The 27,268-nt window shown below is 38.9% G+C and overlaps 1 protein-coding gene across 1 annotated transcript; it reads right to left on the reverse strand.

Moving 5' to 3' along the window:
- Window positions 1–855: 855 nt before the first annotated feature.
- Window positions 856–26,253, reverse strand: pamr1a (peptidase domain containing associated with muscle regeneration 1a). The gene is made up of 11 exons (XM_085275728.1): window positions 25,935–26,253; window positions 24,672–24,842; window positions 24,377–24,502; window positions 20,159–20,273; window positions 19,421–19,638; window positions 7,124–7,321; window positions 6,809–7,003; window positions 6,487–6,553; window positions 5,555–5,820; window positions 4,138–4,478; window positions 856–3,562 (listed from the first exon to the last, which is right to left on the reverse strand). The coding sequence occupies exons 1-11, from the start codon at window positions 26,017–26,019 to the stop codon at window positions 2,987–2,989; spliced, it is 2,358 nt and encodes a 785-aa protein (XP_085131854.1). The 5' UTR covers window positions 26,020–26,253; the 3' UTR covers window positions 856–2,986.
- Window positions 26,254–27,268: the final 1,015 nt, after the last annotated feature.

Below are 27,268 nucleotides of genomic sequence, written 5' to 3' on the forward strand. Positions count from 1 at the left end.
TTGGACGGTCTTGCAGAGAAACTCACGAATGCATAACCTTACATGCCAACATGCTGCAGACACACAGGCACTGCTCATAGCGTATGTGCTGTGACAGATACATGCGCACACAGTGTGCTTCCATGCATCTGGACACATGCACAGATTGTAAATAAGTGCAAATTCAGGGAATTGTTTCTCAGTGTATTTTCAAGTACTGATAATGATGACGTTACTAAATTTCAGCTACGAAAAAAAAGCAAACAAACGCCTATTTGCACAGCTACACTCATCTTTAAGATGGTCAGAGGTATTGAGCCTTAAGTTGGCAGAGATTCAGTAACTTGTCAAACTTTACTTGGGTGAAGAGAGCGAACAACAGGGTGGAGATTGTAACTGGGCTCTTTTGCTTTGAGAGACGTATTGAAGTAGCTCTTATTTCAAACTCCTGATTTGTGACGGTCAAGTCCATTTGAGTTTTGAGACAGACTCTAGAGTTTGATCGAGAGAAACATTTTCTTAAAATGATCTGTGAATTACAAAAAATAATAATAATAGCAATTTCTTTTTTGTCAGTGATAATGCCAATAGCATGATTATACGCTACACTATAACCAAAGGCGCCAATATTCTTACCTGTGACAGTCAAATAATACTATTTAAACATCAGAAAGTATCTTAACCCTCTCTGCCTCTGGTATCAACACAGCCTGAAGGTATGCCTTTTGTCATTTCTCCCAAGTACATCATTCTATTATTCAATTTTTTATGCCTGCCAGTGGAGCTGGGCGATATGACCAAAAATATTTATCACGATATACATTTGAAAATTTGCAATAACGATATAACTGACGATATAATTGACACTAGACAAAACACTTTACAACTCCACAACTTTATTAGTGCAAAAAAAAACCATCAATGTATTTTCACTTAAACAAGCAGCTGTTTTTTAAGTGCATTAAAGTTATATAAAAAGTTTACAGTGCAAATGCAAATTCCTTGCTGACAGTTTAACCAAAAGGCATTTCCAGTGGAAATTGGCCGACATATCCTCAGCATAACCACGTATAATATCCACAAAACTTAAAAAGAGGTTATACACACGTAATACGGTAATACTATGTTGAAGCACAGTACGTATCACTCCGCAGAGGCTCCTGCCTACGATAGCCGTAATGCTCCGACAATCCATCAAGCGGTGCGGGTTCCTAGCTTAGCAAAGTCGTACTAAAACATTTGACAGATTTTCGTGCGCCGTGTACGACATAAAATTATTTCGAGGTCAGTAAACACAACCAGAATTCATACATAAGGCACACAGGATTATAGGGGGCACTGTCGATTTTCAGAAAAATCAAAGGATTGATTTTAAGTGTGCCGTATTTTCCAAAAAACACAATAATAACGACGGCCCGCTAGCATGCTCTACCAAAAATAGTGCTTTGTTGTTTATCTGACAGACGAAAGCCAAACCAGTGCCACACCACTGAAGTTTTACAAACCAATTGTGGTTCATCTGTTTCATTCAACGATTCGCTTTCTCCCTTCTTGTTCTCCGTCATCACCATGCTTTTTCTGCCATGTGCATATGAAAACAAAGGCCCTGCGCATTTTACCCATATTCTATCGTGATATTTTATTTTCTTATTGTTGCCCAACATTATACTGGTATTACCGTGAACGGTATGATATGGCCCAGTCCTAGCTGCCAGTCAGTTTGTTCCTGATAAGTTAATATAGGCTAACTATTTCATTTGCAATTGAAATAATTCTAAAGTACTTTATAATGACTGAAACAATGTGCAATAAAAATAATAATAATAAAATAATGATAATAACAATAACAATAACTTTATTTTTGGAGCAGTGTGTTTGAAAAAGTGCTCATACGTGTCAAAACGTATAAAAACACGAGCATATATCATACACTCCTTCCTGTCACACACTTCCACACATTAGATGTGAAAAACAGCCAAGAATATTGGGTGAAAGATTAAGAAAAACCTAGAAAAAAAAGAGTTATCAGCAAACAAAACACAGATTCAGCCACCTTGATAGGGTAGGAAGGCTCAATCTGTGTGCAGATGCAGCTACAACCTTAAAAATGTGGTGGCCAATGGTTATAAAATAAGAGCATGGAACAGTTAAAAGACCCATATTCAGAGAGGCTGATAGGTGGAATTGGGTCTCAGCAGGATTACTGTATATTTGTTTGTAATTAATGAAAAATAAAAATGAATTTTGAATTTCACTGGAAGACAGTGATGTTAGTTTTTGTTAGCAGCCTACTTGGTATGTTCTGGACCAGATGAAGATGGGAGGACTGCCAAATGTGAAAAGTAAGTGAAAGTAGTCAAGAAAGCACTGGATGAGCTTTGAGATATGAGATTCAATTTAAATGCTGGTCAAAAGTACTCACAAGGTTCTTTGCAGATGGTTTTTGTGTCATATTGTGTGATACAATTATTTAAACACAATTCATTTCCTAGTTGTAAATAGATTGTAAATATAACACAATTAAAGTTTACTTGAAATGGCAAAAAGTTAAATGATGCAGAAATACACATTTTTAATGCATATTGTGCAATTTATATTGTAGAAAAGCATGTTACATGTTTCACACAATATACTTTATAAATCAACTAGCTTTACTAAAAAACAAAACAATAACTGCTTGGAACTAATGTTTTAGATGTCAATAATTACATAACTACCCGTGTTTTGAGAATAAATAGGTCAACAGTTGTCTGTCTTTTTTATTACAGCAATTTATTCTTAGAAGCATGAGGATGTGTTTTATATGGGAGTGATCGCTGCAGGTGCAAACACATAATAGAGTTCTAACGATCACATGGTAGTATAGGAAGTAGGTATGCATTAGGTGCTTAAAACCAGTTTAGTTTAGTTTGTTTTGCATAATTAGCAGCACTGAAATATACAGAACTCAGATTTAATTATTAACATTGCTGAAATTCTGCCTTTTATAAGATTGTACCAAAAGCACCTATTTCACATGTTGCTCTATCCAGTCTTGAAAGTTTGCAATTTGTGTGTGAACTGTGTAACTCGGTTGGTTGCAGTTGTTTTTCTCAAAAGATGTTGCTCTCTCTAAACCAAGCAGCTGCCAGCCTGCACTAGAGGCTCGGTGAGTATCCTCGTGACCTGACAAGACAGCCCTTGTGGATGAAAACACAGCTGGCATGGTTGTGATGCCTGGAATAACAATTGGGCAGGCGCTCTGAGGACTGGACGGTTTGCTAATGACACACAATGAATTGTCACTGATCGCTGTGGTATGTGCCCCTCCTTGAGCAAAATCTCTTTCACAATGAGTAACATCAGTCAGCTCAACAAGTTTTGTCAGGCTCAAGGTTGCAGAGTGGCCCAGGTGCCTCGGATTGCTTGGTAAAATCCACCTCGCGGTGTAAGCCTCCTGCGCAGTCACCTCCCCTCCTTGTGTTTTGGGTAGACACACAGGCAACACGCGCTCTCTGATCTTGGCCTTGTCTTTTAGCTTAAGCACAGCCACATCAGAGTCTGGTGAGGAGAAAAAATTTGGATGGACTACTATCTCTGAAACCTGCTGGGGCAGAAAGAGAAGATGAGGGAGAATTGGAAGTTAGACTACTGAGTTGCATGCCAAGTTTTGTTGTTTTTGGAATACACATCAAGATTAGATTATATGCATGCAAGATGTGCAGAACCAAAGAAAATATAGCTGCATTCCATGTAAGCTTTAAGTGCATATCAAATATGCACCTTATCCACTTTATACCTTTACAAACAAATATATATCCAAAAAATAACTTCAATTTAATTAAGACTGATTTTTCTTTTTTTTTTATCAACTGTTGTGCTGCAGAATTTATAAGCATTTCTGCACTTTATGACTTACAAAAAAAGAAAAAACTAATGTAAGACCACATATTTATGAGCACTGTTTGGTCATTTTCAGGCCAAATGGTGGCTTCTAGGTTTAATGTGGGGTGAAAGTGAGATGGCCATTTGCCATATAACCTGACCTGCAAAGGATTTACTGATATAAAAAGGCATTAATGAATATTTTTTATTTGCATATTACATGCTCATCCATTTAGACTGCATTGTTTAGGCAAGTTTAAACAGTAAAAAGTTGTCATGCATATGGGACTTTACCCTCAGGTGGTGCTGGCTTTTCAACACATCCCTGGGTGTATGGTATTGCTTGCCTATGACAACCTTCACATGTTCAGGCTGAATGTGCTGCTGCTTGTTCTTGTCTACCACACACTGAGCCACCACCAGGACTCTATGCTGGGCGACAAGAGCTCCACTGCAGGCCAGGAACCAGAATGTGGACTCCTCTGAGGCCCCCTGCTGGTCTGTTATGATCCTTCCAGGGGACGTGTAGGTGCTCACAGTGTGATCAGGTGGTGAGCGGATATAAATGGCTGCGTGCCACGGCCACTGAGCGTCGGAGAGGTTGTGTCTGCTGAAAGCGTCAAATTTGCCACAAACTGTGACATCAGAGAGGACAAAGAACAGAAACGTATTAAATTTTACAGTGCAGATGTGAAAGTGGCTTTAAAATTAGAATCTAGCCCTTAAAAACAGACAGACAGGTAAGAATGATGATCAGTTGACTTCCAGAAATGTCAAAGAATTACTTCAAAATCAAAATAAGTCTGCGTAATTTTTTTCTTAATAAGATGTCACTGTGACCAAGATGATTCATTTAAAAGTGTCGTGACTCGTGTAACTGCAGAAGAGTCACAAAATTGCAATATAAATGTTACAGAATGAATCTAATATCTGCGGTAGGTTGCTTCTGAACTCAAACAGATCATCATTATTTCGTTTTAGTCAAACTACAATCTTTCAGGTGTAAGAGCTAAGTTCACACATCAATTTAGCTTACTTAAGAATATACTTCTGAAATTTGCTAACAACGCTGGAATGTATTGGTCAAGAAGAAAAATAAAGCCAAAAAGTGCAGTTCCTCAAATGACCACTTTAGGTTGGCTTTTTAAAAAACCCACCAAATTCCTACCATTTGTTTTTGGAATCATGTTATGAAGCCTCAAGATGAGCGTTTCCACCATCACCATCTTTGTTGCAAAAAAACTTGATATTATGAGGAAAGGCTAACGGGTAATGTGTGGTTAAAACTGGTTAACTATATGTAACTAACAGCCTGTCAGATGAGTCTATTCCTCACTTGTAGTCAGTGAAACTAATACTTTTTCTGTACACAGAAGTACAAAAGTACACATTTGTCTTGCATGCAAAAGATCCCTGGTTTGAGACCAGGAGGAGACACAGGCTAACATACTCCTGGTACTGTACCAGCCCAAAACCAGGATAAATCAGATTGTTGCTTCAGGAAGGGCACTCAGCATAAAAGCATGTGCAAAATCAAACATGTGGCTCCACCTGCTTTGGTGACCCTTTGCAGCTAAAAGTATCATCTCCATAAGCACGAGTTAGCTGGTATTTGTGTCTGTGCAATGTACCAATATGGTGTTTTATATTTCTCTGTTTTTTAAGAGAGATTTCACTTAACAAGCCAAGCGTAAACTTTTGCTGATCTCACCTGGTGAGCAGGAAACATAGTGCCCACTCCACCTTCCAGTCTTCAGACAGGTGCGTCGAGAGCTTCCTTTGTTTCGATAGAGAGGTGAAGCACACTTGTAGTCGATGCTAGTGTAAACTGGGTGAAAACCTCGAGGTATCTCAGCCAAAGAGGTGTCATCATTTTTCTCTCTGGACAATCCACCGGATGTTAGTGGAATAAAGCCAGCGGACAACAAATCATCCACGCTGTATCTGGATGAGAGGTGAGTCTGGTCTGAACGCTGTCTAAAAGAAAGAGATAGTTTGCCTTTAAAGCTCATCTTTTCAGTGTGATAAGCATTGTGAGTTTTTATACATATACATACATCTTGTTTATCTTTTATTTACCCATATACAGATTTGCTTATTCATTGTTTACAAACTGATATTTCCAATATTTTTTGAGCCTCCAAATTCTACCAATGTGCTCCCACTCATGTCCTTTCTTATTTTGTTTTAGAGCTAAATGACATTTCATTTTCAATGTGTGGATTTACTCAATCATAAAACCAAGAAGAGAATAAACTATGTTTGCTTCAAGTTCTACTAGTGCTTAGCATCTGGGACACAATAAGGGGCATAAATGACTTCTTCTTTCACATGCATGCTACATTGCTTTTTTTGAATATGCTGCACTTAAGTGCGCGATTCTGGTCTTTGAAGCACCCATGGCATGAATATGAGCAAAATTCAAAGATGTGTCAGGGCAATACACCAGATAGCTACATAAACTGCTGTCACTGCTATCAAATCAAAGAACAGGGAAGAGGAAAGTCTGTCGGATTGTTCAGTTTTTTTCCTCACAAAGTAAAACCATCACAGCAATTTGTATAATGACAAAGTAACATAAAAAAAATCCAAAATAATAACTTTAAGTGTGCAAAACTCATACATACACACATATAACATTACCTTAGCAATAGGTGTGGCTTCACAACACTTTGCCGTACAAGTTCAGAAACTCTGGGCTCTCGACAGACTGTGAAGGTAAATCAAGCAGGTGGCAACAATAAGTAGATGTGTATGTAAATGATTCTGCTTAAAAATATCAGGGACTTAAATACTGTAGTGACAAACACATAAGAATGTCTAATCTTTCTTTATAAACTTCCCAGTTTACAATATATTACAATGTAATACTCTATACTCTATTTTTTTTCCTCATGTAACAACGAGGAGGTAAAGCAGCTACAACCTAAATCTTTCTTCCTTTTTTTTTTTTGAAAACTATTACCTCTAATACACTTTGGTGACCTGCTACTCCAGGATCCATTAGAGAGACAGGTACTCTGGTGGTTTCCACTTAAAATGTAGGAGGTTTTACAAAAAAACTCAATTGTCTCAGCACCTCCAGCTGAGTCAAGAGCAGGTCTGTGATATCCGTGGAGCAGTTTGGGTGGAGGAGCGCACCGGACCAGGCTTGTTGGACCTGTATGCAGTTGAGACAAAAGAGAGAAAAATGTATTTCCTAACTGTCAATAATAGTGTGCAAACACTATAACAGAACACAACAAGCACCATGGGAGGAGTTAAAACACACAAGAAAAACCTTTTACACATGAGGGAGCAGTGCCACTCCATGTGCCATTAGGTAGACAGGTCCTCTGCTGCATGCCAATCAGCCTGAAAGGTGGATGGCACCAGTAGTTTACCAATATGAGCTCCTCTTCTGGACCATATACAGGCAGCAGGTATCCATTCACTGGTTTGTCTGGTGCTGCGCATGCTACATTCTTGATGGCTGACACTGTAAAGAAATTTTCTGACTGTGATAAATGAAAGATAACACTGAATAACCAATAAACATAACATTTATAAGGGTGCACATTATTATATTGACATAATATAAACAGCTAAAGTAACTTATATCTATCGATAGATAGTATCTATCTGTGTAAATCTCTTAGACAGACAGATAGATAGATAGATAGATAGATAGATAGATAGATAGATAGATAGATAGATAGATAGATAGTAGGGGTGCAACGATACTCGTATCGATATTGAACCGTTCGATACAGTGCTTTCGGTTCGGTACGCATATGTATCGAACAATAAAAAATTTGTAATTTATTTTATCAACTTTCCTTCTGACAATGCTGTCTGTGTTGAGCGCTCAGTGAATCTGCGTTCGACTACTCCGCCTAGGCTGCACTGTCGAACGCAGATCCACTGAGCACTCAACACAGACAGCATCGTCAGAAGGAAGAGTGCAGGGCAAGCTAGCGAGACAGAAGTTAAGCTCTCCTTGCAACATGGCAAATTGAACCTTCCCCACCCTCATTCAGATCTGGCGTTTGGAATTATTTTGGTTTTCATGTGACGTATGACCCTGAAGGTAAGCGCGTCATGGACTAAAGTAAAACAGTATGTTGGATGTGCCACGCAATGCTCAATTACATGGGTGGGAACTAGTGTGTTAGCGCAGTTAGCTTGTTAACGTGTTGGCCGTCTAGCCCCACGCACGGGGCGATCAGGGGTAGCTCGTTAACGGAGATTTGCCGTGTTGTGGCGTTAACGTCATTTCAACGAGATTAACGCTGACAGCACTAGTGGGAACACAATGAATATGACTGCACATTTACGCCGACATCATCCTAGTGCAAAGACAAGTGGAAGCAGACAAAAACAACAAGCATGCATGCTACAAACTTTACCTGAGTCATTTAGACAGCCGTTAGCACATGATTCTCCTTATGGAGACCTGATATGTTTAATATTGTGGCGAGCTCAGACAAGGTGGAGACAGAGGTATCGTTTGGTCTTGCTTCCCGTGAGCTAGCTAGGGAGCACAGCCGTTTATTGACATCTGCAGAAGAACACTGCCGCTAGCTAACTGGGGTCCGTTCTTCGTACCTTGCTTACTACATCCAAGATCAAATGACACATCCAAGATCAAATCATCGCGCTAACTTTGAGCTCGCTATTCCGGTTCTCCGAACACACCTGTTGTTGACGATTAGTATAGCTGGATGAAGTAATGTGAGATCACTGGGTGGCTTAACAGGGGCTACGCATCGATAGTAGAAACATTGATCGGCAACCCTTTGATTGGTCGGCGAAAATGTCGAAGGAACGCGCTCAGCATTTTTCGGCAGCAGAGCAAGAACTCTTGATTGAGGGATTTCAGGAGTTTCAGTTTAATTAAAACGCAAGGGAACACTGCAAAGGCTGCAAAAGCAAGGAGAGAGGGCTGGCAGAAAGTTGCTGACAAATTAAACTCGTAATTTAATAATAATAATAATAATAATAATAATAATAATAATAATAATAATAATGGATTGGATTTATATAGCGCTTTTCAAGGCACCCAAAGCGCTTTACAATAACACTATTCATTCACTCTCACATTCACACACTGGTGGAAGCAGCTACGGTTGTAGCCACAGCTGCCCTGGGGCAGACTGACAGAAGCCAGGCTGCCATATCGCGCCATCGGCCCCTCTGGCCAACACCAGTAGGCGGTAGGGTAAATTTATTATATTATATTATATTATATTATATTATATTATATTATATTATATTATATTATATTATATCCTCTTTCACATTAGAGCCACGACAGGACCCACCAGAACATGGGAACAAGTAAACGTGAAATATAAGAATATCCTACAGAATGGTAATATTTATCACTTATATTGCTTTTAGTCTCTTGAAAAGAGACCCTGAAATAAACTGTTTGTTTGTTTATAACAGCAACCAAGAAAAGGGCAGAGCAAAAAAAGACAGGTGGTGGTCCTGCACCCCCTCGTCAACAAGTTGGTTAAGTAAATAATACCCTCACGGGAAAATCGATATCTCTCTATGAGCACACTGTCGCGCTGAGCTAAAGGATCCTGTCTATCCCGCAATATACGCTGAATTCTGAGAACTCTCCATATCAATCTTGCACCTTCCACAATGGGTGGCTCGCGTATACGGACAGGACATGGCTGCGACAGACTTCCCAAATCCACCTTCACTTTTATAGCCATGGTCTCTCATCCTGATTACACGAAGTAATTTACTATTACTACTCTAAAATATGAATTACATCTGTAATAATCAAATACATGAAATAGAATGATTAATAGTACATTTCCCTTTTTTTAGGAAATGACCTGTATGTATCTGTATGGAATCAATAAAAGAATCAAATACTGCATTATCTTTAGTTACATTGATACTATTTATTTATGGTAAAACAGTGGTAAAATATTGCTGTTGCTTTCGTATACATGAAGCGGACATAACTGGGGCCTGTTCTTCGTACCGCGCTAAGTGAGTTAGCTGGATGAGATTGTTGACGATTTCGCGTGATCCTGGATCGTTCGGTTCCCCGAAGCCCATCCGGGACTTGCTGTCATAGCAACAGAGCCGTAAGTGTAAACCTGCTGGGGAGCAGGTTTACTTTATGTAAACAGGATTAGATCGCGGCCACTAATGCTCTAATGCTGGGCTTACACCGTGCGGTTTTAGGCCCATTTTGAGCCGATTTTTGAGTGATCGGACCGATTTTGGCCTTCATCGTGCATCGTGTAGTATACGTGGGGTAACGAGAAGTGATTAACACCTCACGACCAGCTCCCGATCATCAATCGCTCGTGAGGTTCTCACCACAGCCGCTCACACTGCTCGCGCGCAAACACGTAAACGTTGGTGTAAAAGACGGCGCAGCACGGCTGTGCAGCGTGTGATCTGGACACAAGCGATGGAGGCACAACTTGTAGATCTTTGGAAAGCTCATCCGAGCCTTTTCGATGTGGCATCACAAAATTATCACGACCACAACAACCGTGAAAACAGTTGGATTTACACTGCTGCTCAATCACAGCTGCCTGATGAGTGTTTTTCATTAGCAATTTAGCAAAGTTGATGGTGGTGGTGTGTGTGTCTGTGTGAGTGTAAGACGGAGAGAGAGAGAGCGCGACAGATTTTCTGTTATAACCTTCATGTTATGGAGGCACAGTGTGAGCACTCAGGTCGCATCAGAGCATCGGGCGGTATAGTGTGAGACCCTGCATCGTGACCTACCAACTTCTAACCCCTGCGAGTCAATCGTGCAGTTTGAGCAGGAGCTGAATAACGTGACTGAAAAAATCGCACAGTGTTTGCCCAGCTTTAGGTGTACTGTCGTCCGAGACTTGCACCGCCGTGTCGGCGTTTGTTTCCCTGTTGGCCATGCTTCTTGTTGTGGTCATCTGTTGTCTTCCGGTATTTTCTCCGTAAGCGACCTTTCCTCGACCAATGAGATGAGTGGTAATCTGAATTGTCATACTCGAATTGTCATAAGTGTGCTGTCAGCTCATTGGTCACAAAGCAGGAGAGGGGCTGGGAATTATGTTTTCAAACAAAGCGTTAATTCCATTAAAAGTTATAGACTACTTTTGATTCTCACTGTATTACGGGACAAAGTGCGTCCCTTATTAGCTCAATACGGGACGTGTACTTTTGTTTCGAAATACGGGACGATTTCGTATTTTAAGGGACGGTTGGCAACCCTAATGGCAACATAAACAAAACATAACTGTACAAACAGAACCCCGAACAGCCCTGACCCGCTACAATATGCTGCTGAGAATATAGCCCAGAAGAAGCGTATAGTATAGCTTTTATTTTGGAAAGAGCCATTTCTCTGTAATAAACTCTCTTTTCCAAAGATGAGTGATTCTTCAATCAGATACAGGGCTTGCAAAATCGCTAGCCCGACGTCCCGGGGCTAGTGATTTTTCCAGTCGGGCTACCAAAATCTATCTCTGCCCTGCCCGTCGGGCTATTGTAGGAAGGAAAAATATATGTCAATGCTTTTGCATTCTTTCGGAAATGTAGCTGGGTAATTATGTCATTGGCATCGGTGAGCCACTGTCAATATGTGACATATTGAAATCGCGTTTGAATTTGTGCTTGTTTTTTGCTTTCACTTTGCAATCGCGCAAACTGTGTATAGAGAGCGACAGCACTGATTGGTGAGTGATGATAATTTGCGCACCAATTCCTCTGACATCGTCTTATCAATCGTTAGCTTACTATGCAAACATGACAAGTGAAATCTCCCGCAGCAAGCTTAAACATGTGAGAGGTTGATCGCGCAGAGAATCGCTGACCGTTATGTGAGTGTGTGTGTGTGTGTGTGTAAAAGCAGCAGGATATATATTTTAGTTCTGCTGAGCCAAATAAGACAGGTCAGGGTGAAGAAGTGACAGCCAAAGAAAAGCTTACCACAAAACGGAGAAGTTATGACAAATCAGACTATAAGGCAAAAAGAAAGTGCAGCTTTATGGTTTCATGGACAAAAGAATTTCTGTGGCTGCAATATGACGAGCTAAATAACCAGGGGTGCACATAACTGTTTGCAGGTGCGCATTCGCTGTCAAAATAAAATAAAAAAAACGCGCACAAGATATGAAGTTGCAACGCGTGTTTGCATACATAAGATTTTCTGGAGGAGGACAGACATTTGTTTAGAACTCTTAAAGATGTCGAAGAAGCAAGCTCCTTTAAGCAATTACTTTGGTGTTCCTCCACCTCCAAACAAATGTCAGAAGGAGTCCGAACCACAAAAGAAGCGCGTATTCTCGGAAAAGTGGTTGCAGGAGGTGAGCTGGCTTCAAACAAATGATGAACGCACAGAGATGTGGTGCAGAATGTGCCGTGAAAATCCCACTCTAGCGGACAAAACAGGGCCTTTTAAATGGACGCAAACGCGCGTTGCAACTTCTTATCTGGTGCGCGTCTTTTATTTTGACAGCGAATGCGCACATGCGAACCACTTATGTGCACCCGTGTAAATAACATAATGTTCTGCCGGGTGTGTTGTTGGTTTTCTCTCGATTTCTGAGTCGACAAGCGCCTTTGTTACTGGGACCAGTCATTTTAAGAAAGGCCCCCATTAGAACCCATGAGAAATGCAAGAAATGCATTATTGCTCAGTCTGCAATATCTTTCCCAGAACAAACACCAATTGCAAATAACATACTAAAAATAAACCTGAAAAATCTGTTTAGAACAGCGTACTATGTTGCAAAGAGTGAACTACCACTGGCACAATTTAGCAGTCTTTGCAAACTTCAAAAAGCAAATGGCGTAGTTCTTGGTTCCACTTGCCTCTTACCCGTGACTTCAGTGGAAATTTCAAATTCAGGATCTGACACAGACTGGAATGTATTAAACAGAATAATCAAAAATGAATCAAGGAATAATGATTACCCTGGATACTTTATAGAAGGGACAAGAAGTATTAATAACATGGAGGAGATAGTAAATGGCTTTAATGAATTCTTCGTAAACATAGGGCCAAAACTGGCAGAAGAAATAAAGGTTGATGGAATAGAAAGGGACACTGGTGAAAATATTGAAAGGAATAGTAGCTCAATGTTTTTAAGAGCAGTGGAAGAGAAAGAGATTTATGACATGGTTAGAGGACTTAAGAACAAAACCAGTACAGACTGGAATGATATTGATATGGTAACAGTAAAGACAGTTATTGATGGTATCGTAAAACCATTAAAATATATATTCAACTTGTCGTTTCAAAAAGGAGTTTTTCCACAAAAAATGAAAGTTGCTAAAGTTATTCCCATTTACAAAACCGGTGAAAGACATCATTTTACAAACTATAGACCAGTGTCAATACTCTCCCAGTTCTCTAAGATACTGGAAAAACTCTTCATAAAAAGATTTGACAGTTTTGTGGAAAAATATGAATTAATGACAGATAGTCAGTATGGGTTCAGAAACAACAGATCAACAGCTTTGGCACTGATAGATTTAATGGAAAAGATAACGGAATGTATGGATAATAAGAGGTATGCGCTCGGAGTTTTCTTAGATCTAAAGAAGGCGTTTGATACTGTTAATCATGAAATTCTATTAAAAAAACTGGAAAAGTACGGGTTTAGGGGAGTGGTTTTGGAATGGTTAAAAAGCTATGTAGGGAATAGGCAACAATATGTACAAATAAATGAATATAAATCTAATTTGATGGATATAGCTTGTGGAGTACCTCAAGGTTCAGTACTGGGTCCAAAAATGTTTATTATGTACTTAAATGATATCTGCAGAGTATCGGAGATTTTAAAGTTTGTAATATTTGCAGATGACACAAATATACTGTGTGCAGGTGGGGAATTGCCACAGGTTTTGGAAATGATCACACAGGAATTAACGATATTAAAGAAGTGGTTTGATATAAATAAATTATCATTGAATCTCGATAAAACCAAATTTATGTTGTTTGGAAACCAAAAGAAAAACATCGAAGTAGAAATATGTGTTGATATTGTATATTTAGAAAGAGTAAATGAAATAAAATTTCTTGGGGTGATCATTGACCACAAGCTCTGTTGGAAGCCACACATTACTTATGTTCGGGGGAAATTGGCACGGGGCATTGCCGTCCTGGGAAAAGCAAAGCATATGTTGGATCAGAAAGCACTGCACATTTTATACTGTGCTTTACTACTGCCATATATGAGCTACTGTGTAGAGGTCTGGGGAAACACATACAAAAGTAACACACAAACAATAACTATAATACAGAAAAGGGCCATTAGATTAATAAATAATGTAGGGTACAGGGACCATACAAATGCACTCTTTGTCAAAATGCAAGCTATTAAATTCCAAGACTTGGTGAAGCTTAAAACAGCGCAAATAATGTATAAAGTCAGAAATAAATTGCTTCCCAAAGAAATCTGTAAATTGTTCATAGAAAGAGAAGGTGGGTATAACTTAAGAGGGAAATGGAATTTAAAAATACAAAGTGCTAGAACAACTTTAAGAACTATGTCAATCTCAATTTCAGGAGTTAAATTATGGAACAGTCTAACAGAAGAAATAAAAGACAGTCAAAACATAAAACAGTTTAAAGTAAAATATAAAAACCTAATTTTAAATAAGTATAAGAATGAAGAAAACGGGGTTAACCCAGGATGGTAATGTTGCTGGTAATGGTGTTGCGGTTCTTTTTTGGTTGTTTTTTTGTTTTGTTTTGGTTTGTTGTTTTTCCATAACTTGTGTATCTGCAAATATACACATTCTGTATTTTTCATATGAAAGAAACTATACTGTGGTGGGGCTTGCTAATTTCTTGTTTTTGATTTATGTATGTTATGTTTTGTTTTACTTCATATGTTTATATGTTTCATATGTTGTTTGTTTAATTTAAGACAAAAAAAAAATTAAATGAATGAGAGGTAAAACTTGAGGGGGTAGGGACAAATAAGTAAATACTTCAGCCTACTCCTTTTCAAACAAATAATGGAATGATATTTTGTAATGATTGTGAAGGCACATGTTTGAAATGTTTGAAATAAAAATGAACTGAACTGAACTGAACTGAACTGATTCATGTCCTACACAGTTCTTACAAGTTCATAGAAATTTCTGTTCAATTAGAACCAAGTACAGTGGGGCAAAAAAGTATTTAGTCAGCCACCGATTGTGCAAGTTCCCCCACTTAAAATGAAGACAGAGGTCAGTAATTTGCACCAGAGGTACACTTCAACTGTGAGAGACAGAATGTGAAAAAAAAATCCATGAATCCACATGGTAGGATTTGTAAAGAATTTATTCGTAAATTAGGGTGGAAAATAAGTATTTGGTCACCTCAAACAAGGAAAATCTCTGGCTCTCACAGACCTGTAACGTCTTCTGTAAGAAGCTTTTCTGTCCCCCACTCGTTACCTGTATGAATGGCACCTGTTTGAACTCATCATCTGTATAAAAGACACCTGTCCACAGCCTCAAACAGTCAGACTCCAAACTCTGCCATGGCCAAGACCAAAGAGCTTTCGAAGGACACCAGGAAAAGTATTGTAGACCTGCACCAGACTGGGAAGAGTGAATCTACAATAGGCAAGCAGCTTGGTGTGAAAAAATCAACTGTGGGAGCAATCATCAGAAAATGGAAGACATACAAGACCACTGATAATCTCCCTCGATCTGGGGCTCCACGCAAGATCTCATCCCGTGGGGTCAAAATGATCATGAGAACGGTGAGCAAAGATCCCAGAACCACACGGGGGGACCTGGTGAATGACCTGCAGAGAGCTGGGACCAAAGTAACAAAGGTCACCATCAGTAACACACTACAACGGCAGGGAATCAAATCCCGCAGTGCCAGACGTGTTCTGCTGCTGAAGCCAGTGCATGTCCAGGCCCGTCTAAAGTTTGCCAGAGAGCACATGGATGATACAGCAGAGGATTGGGAGAATGTCATGTGGTCAGATGAAACCAAAGTAGAACTTTTTGGTATAAACTCAACTCGTCGTGTTTGGAGGAAGAAGAATACTGAGTTGCATCCCAAGAACACCATACCTACTGTGAAGCATGGGGGTGGAAACATCATGCTATGGGGCTGTTTTTCTGCCAAGGGGACAGGACGACTGATCCGTGTTAAGGACAGAATGAATGGGGCCATATATCGTGAGATTTTGAGCCAAAACCTCCTTCCATCAGTGAGAACTTTGAAGATGAAACGAGGCTGGGTCTTCCAACATGACAATGATCCAAAACACACTGCCCGGGCAACAAAGGAGTGGCTCCGTAAGAAGCATTTGAAAGTCCTGGAGTGGCCTAGCCAGTCTCCAGACCTCAACCCCATAGAAAATCTGTGGCGGGAGTTGAAAGTCCGTGTTGCTCGGCGACAGCCCCAAATCATCACTGCTCTCGAGAAGATCTGCATGGAGGAATGGGCCAAAATACCAGCTACTGTGTGTGCAAACCTGGGGCCCGTTCTTCGTACCTCGCTAAGTAGGTTAGCCGGATTAGATTGTTGACGATTTCGCATGATCCTGGATCAGTCGGTTCCCCGAAGCTCATCCGGGACTTGCTGTCATAGCAACAGAGCCGTAAGCGTAAACCTGCTCGGGAGCAGGTTTACTTTATGTAAACAGGATTAGATCGCGGCCACGCAGGTATGTCCGCTTCATTTATACGAAAGCAACAGCGATATTTTTCCACTGTTTCACCATAAATAAATATTATCAATGTAACTAAAGATAATGCAGCACTTGATCCTTTTATTGATGTCACACAGATACATACAGGTCATTTCCTAAAAAAGGGAAATGTACTATTAACATTCTATTACATGTATGTGATTATTACAGATGTAATTCATATTTCAGAGTAGTAATTGTAAATTACTTCGTGTAATCAAGATGAGAGACCACGGCTATAAAAGCGAAGGTGGATTTGGGAAGCCTGTCGCAGCCATGTCCTGTCCGTATACGCGACCAACCCATTGCGGAAGGTGCAAGATTGATAAGGAGAGTCCTCAGAATTCAGCGTATATTGCGGGACAGACAGGATCCTTTAGCTCAGCGCGACAGTGTGCTCATAGAGAGATATCGATATTCCCGTGAGGGTATTATTTACTTAACCAACTTGTTGACGAGGGGGTGCAGGACCACCACCTGTCTTTTTTTCCTCTGCCCTTTTCTTGGTTGCTGTTATGAACAAACTAACAGAGTATTACAGGCCAGTATTACCTTGCCAAGAGACGCAAAGCAATCTAAGAGATAAATATTACCATTCTGTAGAATACTCCTGTATTCCACTTTTACTTGTTCCCATGTTCTTGTGGGTCCTGTTGTGGCTCTAATGTGAAAGGGGATATAATATAACATATTATAATATAATATAATGCCATATGATATTGGACAATATAGTGTCATATGATAGATCTACCCTACCGCCTACTGGTGTTGGCCAGAGGGGCCGATGGCGCGATATGGCAGCCTGGCTACAACCGTAGCTGCCTCCACCAGTGTGTGAATGTGGGAGTGAATGAATAGTGGTATCGTAAAGCGCTTTGGGTGCCTTGGAAAGCGCTATATATAAACCCAATCCATTATTATTATTATTATTAAATTACCTACGAGTTTGATTTGTCAGCAACTTTCTGCCAGCCCTCTCTCCTTGCTTTTGCAGCCTTTGCAGTGTTCTCTTGCGTTTTAATTAAACTCTGAAACTCCTGAAATCCCTCACTCATGAGTTCTTGCTCTGCTGCCGGAAAATACCGAGCACGCCCCTTGGACATTTTCGCCGACCAATCAGCGGGTTGCCGATCAATGTTTCTACTATCGATGCGTAGCCCCTTTTACGACACCCAGTGATGTCACATTCCTGCGTCCAGCTGTAGTAATCGTCAACAGCAGGTGTGTTCGGGGAACCGGATTAGCGAGCTCACGGTTAGCGCGATGATTTGATCTTGGATGTAGTAAGCGACGTACGAAGAACGGGCCCCTGGTAAAGACCTATAGTAAACGTTTGACCTCTGTTATTGCCAACAAAGGTTATGTTACAAAGTATTGAGTTGTATTTTTGTTATTGACCAAATACTTATTTTCCACCCTGATTTACGAATAAATTCTTTACAAATCCTAACATGTGGATTCATGGATTTTTTTTTCACATTCTGTCTCTCACAGTTGAAGTGTACCTCTGGTGCAAATTACTGACCTCTGTCATCATTTTAAGTGGGGGAACTTGCACAATCGGTGGCTGACTAAATACTTTCTTGCCCCACTGTATTTGAGTTGATGATTGTAATTTTTATACAATGTTGTAATTTGTTTTTCAACAATTTTTTGATTAATGTTTTGTTTCCTTTACAATATTATACTTTAATGTATTATATTGTAAAGGAAACAAAACAGGAAACAAAACATCAATCAAAAAATTGCTCTCTTTTTTATTCGGGCTACTTAAATTTATTTTGGGCTACCAAAAACTGAAGAGTCCCTGCCCGAAGGGCTACCAGGGATTTTGAAATTTTGAGAGCCCTGAGATATATTTATTTTTTTAATTACTTTTGTTTCAGCAACATTAAATTTAAAAACTGTACTTTTGAGTTAAAATATATATATTTATAATTTTAATAAATGACAAATTAAAAAGGCATGAACATTTTTTTTGTATCGAAAAAATATCGAACCGTGACACCAAAGTATCGAACCGAACCGTGAATTTTGTGTAGCGTTGCACCCCTAATAGATAGATAGATAGATCTTGTAGGACTATGAAGCTCAATGTTGCACTAGAGATTATTACTAATAATAGGGCATCTTCTGCATACATGAAAAAAAATCTTAAATCATTCTCTGGATACGTCCCTCTATTTTTTTCCAACAGAATTATTACTGAAGACTGCCATAACTCTCATTCATGCCGTGGTGCTTTGATATGTTGGGATTAGGAAACCACAGTTGATGCCCAATGAGGGAAAAGACTGTATAAATGGGACTGAAGTTAGATGCATGATTTGCTTTAAAGGCGGTAAATGGGGCAGAGAGGAGCAGGTATGATAAATCTGTGTCATTGACTGTCCGTCTCACATCACTGCCCTATGAAGGAGGCTGCACAGACACAGATGAAGAGTGAAAGTAAAGGTACGTCGACGAAATGTGCTGCATAGAAACAAAATACATGAATAGTGCCATGTATTTGTTATATGTATATCATAAAATAGACGCTATCAGTCCTAACAGCTTTGTACAGGTCTGCTGTAACTCTTCCCTCTAATTATAATAAAAAATGCTTTTTCTCTAATTTGTTAACTGCCTGTGTGCACACTGAGCCTAACACATTTGTATTGTTTGTTTTGTATGTGGATTACATAGAGGAAAAAAACCCTTCACACAGAGCATACGCTGACTCATATACCGTGATAACAAAATAAAAGGCCACGTATCGTAATGTAATGTAATCCAATATAAATCCAGTCTGCCTCCATGGACAGGCTTTAAAACATTATTGTGACCAATTGTATTACGCTGCATTATAATGTTAAGTGTTTGTGTTATATTGTCTGTCCTGCGGCAGTGTGTATACATTCACATTGCTTATGATTAATACCTACCTGAAATTTTCTGAAATGTAAGAACAAAGCCATCAAAGTTATTATAGCCATCAGAGGTGAAGAGAATGTGTAGGAAGTTCCCGGAGCTTTTTATTGGAGGAGGTAACTGATCCCCACAAAACCGACCAATCACAGGAGAAGTCAGGCTGTCACCATCACGGACCTCGACGTAATCGTAACGACAGCTGTGGTCAGACTCCAAACTCAGCAGTGAAAATCTGCAGCAAAACAATACAGAAATGATGTTTGTCACCTGATGTGAGTTAATCCCCATGCCAAGTCTGATGTATAGCACGTTAACAGGACAGATATAAAGCGGGATGAATGAGTTATACTAGTTAACGGCAATCCAAAGTATAGATTTGAAAGAAATTTCTATATCTTATGTTAATGTTCTACTATGTATTTTTACTGAAAAGTACATTATTTTCCCAAACAAACAAAATGATACCATTTGTTTTGTAACTGTTACCCTGCTTTGAACCCAAGAATGTCCTCACTCTAAAGTACGCTCATCTCCAGCTCTTTTATTATTCCAACACAGTCAATTGCAACCGCCAGATTGCTTGACTCTCTCCTGTATCATCTGCAGCTCAGTAGTTCTTTATTACCTGAGCTCACATTGATCCCTTCTGAGCCTTTCAAATAGAGACTTAACTAAATCTTTTCTCTTTGATCAAATCATGTGCCTTCAGTGTTGAATGATTTTCATATCAGATCTTTGGAAAAGTTACCTACCTGAGCTGGATACTGCTTCCCCTCTCCATTTGCACTATCCATTCACATCGAGCATTTGTTGGGTAACTCTCCAGGGCTATGTGACCCTGAGCTCGCTGAATGATGCCTCCACATGCTACCAACAAGAGAACTATAATTACTTATACTTATACCCATTAAATGTGTACTTATCTCAGTGGCACTGAGCATTTTGACTGTTGCAAGCTAAGCCCCATAATTTGACATGCTGTGTAAGAGGGCAGATAATACCAAAAAAAAAAAGGAAAAAGAAATATACATATATGTGCGTGTGTGTGTGCGGGGGGGATTCGGATGGTTCTGATTATCATCATCATGCTGCTATTAATGCTGTTAAGAAAAAGAAAGACGAGATACTAAAGCCATGTTGAATTGATGTTGACCAGTCTTCGCTAAGGGAATGGGGTTGTTTAGAATTTTAAAAAAATATCCCAGAATAAGATCATTCAGTCTATTCAAGGAGTTGGTCAGCCTGTGTAGAACATTCTGTAAAAAGCCTGTGTAAGAGAGAGATTGCCCAATGTCCAAATGTCTTCTTTTGTGTAACTCAGAATGTTAGAACATGACAGAATAACACCTGAGTGGCAATTTCCCCAACGCCATTAAATGTAGAGAATGGAAAAAGTACCATGTGAGAGAATAGGAGTGGCAACTAAGTAAACTTTTTTACTTTGCACTAATATCAGCTTCATGTTGCACTGAGTCTCACACTACAGTTGGTCTAAATTATTACGTGGTGGTTGTTGTTGTATCTGTATCTGTAGTTGTGTATATATATATATTTTTTAAAGTAGTATTCATCCATCTTTTTATTCTTTTTGTGAACTTGAGCTCTAAGTAGACACTAGGCTGCATACAGTTGTAGGCAAACCAATAAAAAGCACTGTCGCCACCAAATGTCCATAATGTGTATTGCAACGAAGGTTGTGTCATTTTGAAAATTCTTAACCATAGATCTGATTATTAAACAGCTTTTCCCGTATATCCTTTGCTGCATACATGAACTGTACATACTTTGGAGATGCTAAAGATATTTATTTTACATTAAATGGTGGTGATGTTTCCTCTTGATGTTTTCTTCCCTTTACACAACACTCTGAGCCACAGGATGTCATAGGGTACCAGCATCTCAGACAAAAACAAAGGTTCTTATGTTCCTTGGAGACATGTATTAAGTAATTTAATTAATTTAATAAAGTAGTTTACTAAAAGGACAAGGTCTCAAGGTTATTAGCCCTGCGACAGACTGGCGACCTGTCCAGGGTGTACCCCGCCTCTCGTCCTATGACAACTTGGATAGACTGCAGCACCCTAACGCCTCCTCACCACAACCCTGATAAGGATAAGCGGATAAGAATGGATGCATGGATGGATGGATGGACGCCTGTTATTCAGTCATAAGTCACTTTTACATTTTTTGTTTTACCTGCCTTTCAGCAGAATTGTTGCATTTGTGGCAACGAGCACTGTCAGCATCAACTCTTTTTTTCTTTTTTCTTTTTTTTCTTTTTTTTTCTTTTTCTTTTTTTTTTTTTTTTTTTTTCTTTTTTTTTCTTTTTTTCTTTTTCTTTTTCTGAAGTTTGGATGTTGGGTAGCTTGGATGTTACTGCCACTATGAATCTACTAGAATCTACTAGAAATGGTAGGAATGCAGTCACTGATGACATTGTGACTTCAAGCAACTGAATTTATGTACAACATATTTTTACTGTTCTGATCCATGTGTTATGTTTGAGGATGGTATGTCTACACTATTGATTTAATTAACAAACTAAGCAAAAAAGCATTTCACCCAGGTTAAAGGGCACTGTTGCAACACTTACTGTAAGTATGTTCCCTCCCCAGATTTTGGAAAATATCAACAGGTGCAGAAAATAATTCTTTCTTTCCATTATTGACAAAAGTTAAAGGATAAAACAATAGAATATCTGCTTTTTATTAAGTACATGGACACATTTGGGAATTGAAAACTTTTCAATACTTGCTACTAGCTTTTAATGTTTAATTTTGAAGACAGCATCAAATACTAAACAAAGAAAGCCCTACATCATAAGTAACTAAAAAACATTAGACTTTTTTCCAACGATATACTGGACTTGTAGAAATTGTTGCATGATAAACGTTTTGTGCTTTGTAAATCTATAAATGATTGACTTTTAAGATATCTGGAGACCAAATAGACGGGGCTTGTCATGGGTGTTGGTATCTGTGCTAAGTGGGAGGGGCATGGGGGTTGAGGGGGTGTCTATTTAACAGACGCTGACTCTGAAAATCTTTGCAGTGAGTCATGGGCTGTTCAAGAATTCTGACATGGACACTGAGTGTCCTCCTGAGCTGGATGTGTGTGGATCAAGCAGTGGCTGAACCGTAAGTTCAAGTGTTCTTTATAAAGAAAAATAGAATTTGTTTGTTTTGTGACTTTGTGTGTAACATTTGTAGTTAAAGTTTGCACGAGTACTGGTTTGCATCAACTCTAATGAATTGTAACTAAGGCCAGGGTCTGTCAGTGTGTGTGTGTGTGTGTGTGTGTGTGTGTGTGTGTGTGTGTGTGTGTGTGTGTGTGTGTGTGTGTGTGTGTGCTGCACAGTGCTATTCAGCATCCTGTACACAGCTTCTTCCACAAAAACTGGGCTCTGAGTAACAAAAAAGGAGAATTGAGGATTGTTTTCATCTTAGTCCAAAGAAGAAATAGAAGCGGTGAGATGAAATATCATTATGCACATGTTTCTGCTTGGCATTATTCGCAGAGCAGCTGTCTGTCTCTTAATATGATTGCATGTATTTGTACTTCTGTTGTAGTAAATAGTGTTAGCTACTTATCATGTATGCAGGGGGATGAATAATAGGACTTCTCTGCCTCACTGTTCCATGTAAATGTCAGATCATGAATATGATTTACTGGGTTAGTGCTCATAACTGGTATCCTGGTGCACATCTTATCACAGTCACAGAGAATGGAGCCCTTTGGCCAATAAAGAAAATAATTAAGTCAGTTTGTGTCTTAGTTATTTCTTTATTGGTTGTGATAGTTCTTTTTAGTATTTTTAGAGTTATTTGAATGAATTTATGTAAAGTCTTCAGGTATGTATACAGTTTGTATGCAGTGTATTCAACTGAGCACTGCAAACAAGCCGGATGGTCCCACTCTTCTTTAACCCAGAGGATAACAGCGTCCATGTTTTCCTAAAAGAATCTCAAATTTAGATTCATCTGACCACAGAACAGTTTTCCACTGTGTCTGTGAAGTTTTCCACTGTCTATTTTAAATGTGCTTTGATTCAGAGAAGCTGGGATCATCTTCACATATGTCTTTAACCTGTATCTGCAGTTGGAACAGTGAACTTTGATTTCCGGAAGTGTTCCTGTTGTGTGTTTTTAATGCACTACTGCTGGGGGCCAGAAGATCACAGGCATGCAATATTAACTTCTTGATCTTATACCTTATGCACAAAGATTTCTCCAGATTCCCTGAATCTTTGAATGGGATCTTCTGACTCTTTACAATTTTACAATGAGCAACATTATTTTGAAATTGTTCCAAAATTTGCAGATTAAAGTTTTTGCAGACTGGTGAACCTCTGCCCATTTCAACTTCTGAGAAACTCTGCCTCTTTAAGATGCCCTTTTTATACAGATAAGTATAAAAAAGTGAGAGTACAGACTCTGTCAGGGATGCTGTCTTCATACAGAGTCATGTTACTGACCTGTAGACAATTAAACTAACTAATTATATAGCACGTCTCCAAGTATTTCTTTTTAGAACCAGTTACTTTTCCAGCCTTTTGTGGCCCCATCCCAACATTTCAAAATGTGCTAATCACTTTTGTGAAATAATAACTCATCAAAGTTTAAATATTTGATGTCTTCTATCGTGAATAAAGTGTGGATTCATGAGAGGACACATTATTGCATTCTGTTTTGATTTACATTTTACATAGCATCCCAATATTTTTGACTAAATATAAGACACTACACTGGCAAATGTGACATAAAATGAAAATCCCTTAGAGAAAAACAACCTGGGATTGTAAAAAAAGATCAGCACTGCACTTATCTGTTCATTTTCACTTCATAATGTAGGCTTTGCATGATCTCTGTTTTCCTATCAGCAATCACATTTAAGAATATGATTCATAATATTAGACATTTCTGTAGCTTGGTCAGGCCTCACAGGAATACTTCATTAAAGCACTTACTCACTTTTACAATCCCCTCCACTCCAGCCTTGACGGCACTCAGTACAATACTTCCCATTCACGAAGAAGTCATCATTAGCTCTCCATGTTCCATTGTTGCAGGTTTTACAATTCTCAAATAGACTGCAGCCTGGAGAGAGACAACGGCAGAGCAAAAAGTAATAATCGAAAACATTTTTTAAGATAAATTGGAACTCCTAGTCATTTGCAGTATACCACAACAGCTCTGATATTTTTTCACAACAATATATCATGTAATATGTTTTGTTTAGAAAAAACAGAAAAGGACAAGAATTTACCTGGATGAACAATACAGGGGTCACATTCATCCAGGACATTGCGGCAGCAGGGAACAGTGTAGCCTACCCTTGTGCCTTTTGATGGACACCGACACTGGATCAGGTGGTACTCACAACACGGGCGACACATCACGTTCCACTGAGAGCTCGGGCAGTTGTCTCCCCTCAGGGCTGTGAAGGAAAAGGAAAATATTTAGATTTTAAATCTAAGAGCTGCCAGTGGAAACCTCAGCATAAGTAAAATAAGTAATCATAAATTATGTGTTTGTGATTGTAGAAAAATAGTCAACAGTACCAACAAGTCCCTTTCAAATATCGTCTGATGAGGCAGATCAAACTTCCAAGAACATATCACATGACGGAATGGCACCATATTGATCTTTTACAGCAGGTAAAAAACATCAAAATCAAACAGGGCTATACGAGTATACAGTGTGTGTACACCAAATCTCAGTTTGCCCTTGTTTAACCTCCTAGGACCTGGCATCCACATATGTGGCCATCACATTTTGACCAAAATACTAAATTTTGCTCTACAAGGGCCTGATATCCACTTACGAGAACATTATACTGCTACTGTTCTATCGAAATTTTAAACAAATATCCTCATATGTGGCTCTCATTTTTCTTAGAAACAAAAATTAGGTAAAAAAAAAATAGGTAATTTTGTTTTTACATTCATCGATATGCCCAAAGATCAAAGAGAAATTAAAAATGCATGCTGTGGAAGAGTTTGGGTCTTAGGAGGTTAAACCTAGTGTCACATTGATGCTGATCCAAATACATCCCAAAATCCAATTTATGATGCTTCATTTGGAGCACTAATGAATATACCTGCTGTGTAATGGTAGTTTTCTCTCAAACAGAAAACTGCAGTCAATCAGTGAACATGTTTCTCAGGTTATAGCTCCCAAAGGGCAACAAACAATTACAGCTTTCCCAGGTTTAATTCTACTCACAAAGGCAAATGAATTCAACTGTAAAAGTATCCCAGCTTTAGTCACTGGTATGCCTGATATCTGTATCTGTGTACGTTTTACTCTTGTTTCAGTAAGCCACACTGAGTGCATAGCATGAAGTGACTGAAGTCTCAGATGAGCAGAAGAAGTGACTCATAGTTATAAAATAACTCCACAATTAGTCAGCAACTCAGTCAGCTGGCTTATTTCTTGTTAAAACTTTTTTTTTCCCATAAAGACACAAAAGTTCACAAAGACGGTCTCATTGGAATTTCAGAATCAGAATATAATGTATTTTACTTACCGTGTGTCCAGCCCATTAGACACAAACTGAGATTTAGGAAGAGGTGGAAGATTAGGGGGACGCTCTTTGTGAGGAAAGGAAGCATGGTGGCTGCCAAACAACAAGAAACCTCCCGAGAAACTCCAAGAAAGGAGCAAAAGCTTGATGATATCCACAGTATCCTGGTCTGTCTGAAGTGTAACTGGCTATAGACGATTCATTTTCCTGTGTTAGCACGGTGGACGGAAATCTTTAACCCATTCCTTCCGTTGTGCTCTCATCTTGTGAAAGATTGCATTTGGTCTGAAGTTGTGCACAACTGTACTGGGTCTGCAAGCAGTTCCTGTTCCTCTCCTCTTGTTATGAGTCCGGTGTGTGCGCTGAGTAAGAATGGAAAAATATTGGCAAAGGTAGTGGAAAGTGCATTTAGTGGGAATAAAAAGACGATAATGAGAAGAACAGCGGAAAGTGATGAAGAAAGTGCAGGCAAAAAATATCCATCAAGTCCAGTGAGGAAGGTTTTTAAGGGAATCTTTCTGAAGCTGCAAGTTAGACACTCAAAACCAGTTGTTTTTGCACAGAAACACTTCATGATACAATTGCAGATTTTCATGTGCATCGACCCAAATGCGTTTACTGATAGTTCATCATGCACCAGCTGTCATACTAGACGTGACAGCTTCACAACATCTTGGAAAACGAATAACAGATGTACTCTCTAAAGTTGTTATGAAATGTTTATGTGCCTGAAGCTATGAGGCTGACAGCTCATCACCGCCTACTTTATGTCCAAGGTTTCTTTTCCATCGCCTAAGCTTTTAGTATTTCCATATTTAAGTATCTGTTTTCATGCTTTCCCTTACAAGCAGGGCGTGAACAGACAATTTGAGACTTTAAAAGACATGAGGTAAACTTGTTGTGATACCTAATATTCTAGATATTACAACAAATTTAACATTGCTATTAAATTCTTTTTGTTCTTTTTTCTTTTTTTTCTAAACGAGTTAGAGCATTGAAATTATTCATCTTGAAGATGTGGATGGTGTTGCCTTTCACTTCTTTTATTTTATAAATAACAATAACAAAAAAACATGGTTTCATCACATATGTTGATATTAAGTTGATCTACAGTACTTTGCATAGATTTTACATGTCATGTTTGAATGTTTTATGTTCCTTTTAGTCGCTGTAATGGTTTTTGTATAGTTGTCTGTGGGACTTTTCTGTTGTTTTTTGTTAAAACGTTAAATAGACTGGCCTAAGAAAAGCTCAGGAGAGATAGCATTGGAAACTTTTAAAATTAAAAATAAGTAAACTACGCTTTTATTTTTGAAAATCTAACTCACTGAGGGGTT

This window comes from Mchenga conophoros, linkage group LG1, assembly GCF_057382185.1.
Source record: "Mchenga conophoros isolate Kocher_MC1m ecotype Shallow Benthic linkage group LG1, M_conophoros_male_GT1.1, whole genome shotgun sequence".
In the NCBI taxonomy this organism is placed as follows: domain Eukaryota; kingdom Metazoa; phylum Chordata; class Actinopteri; order Cichliformes; family Cichlidae; genus Mchenga; species Mchenga conophoros.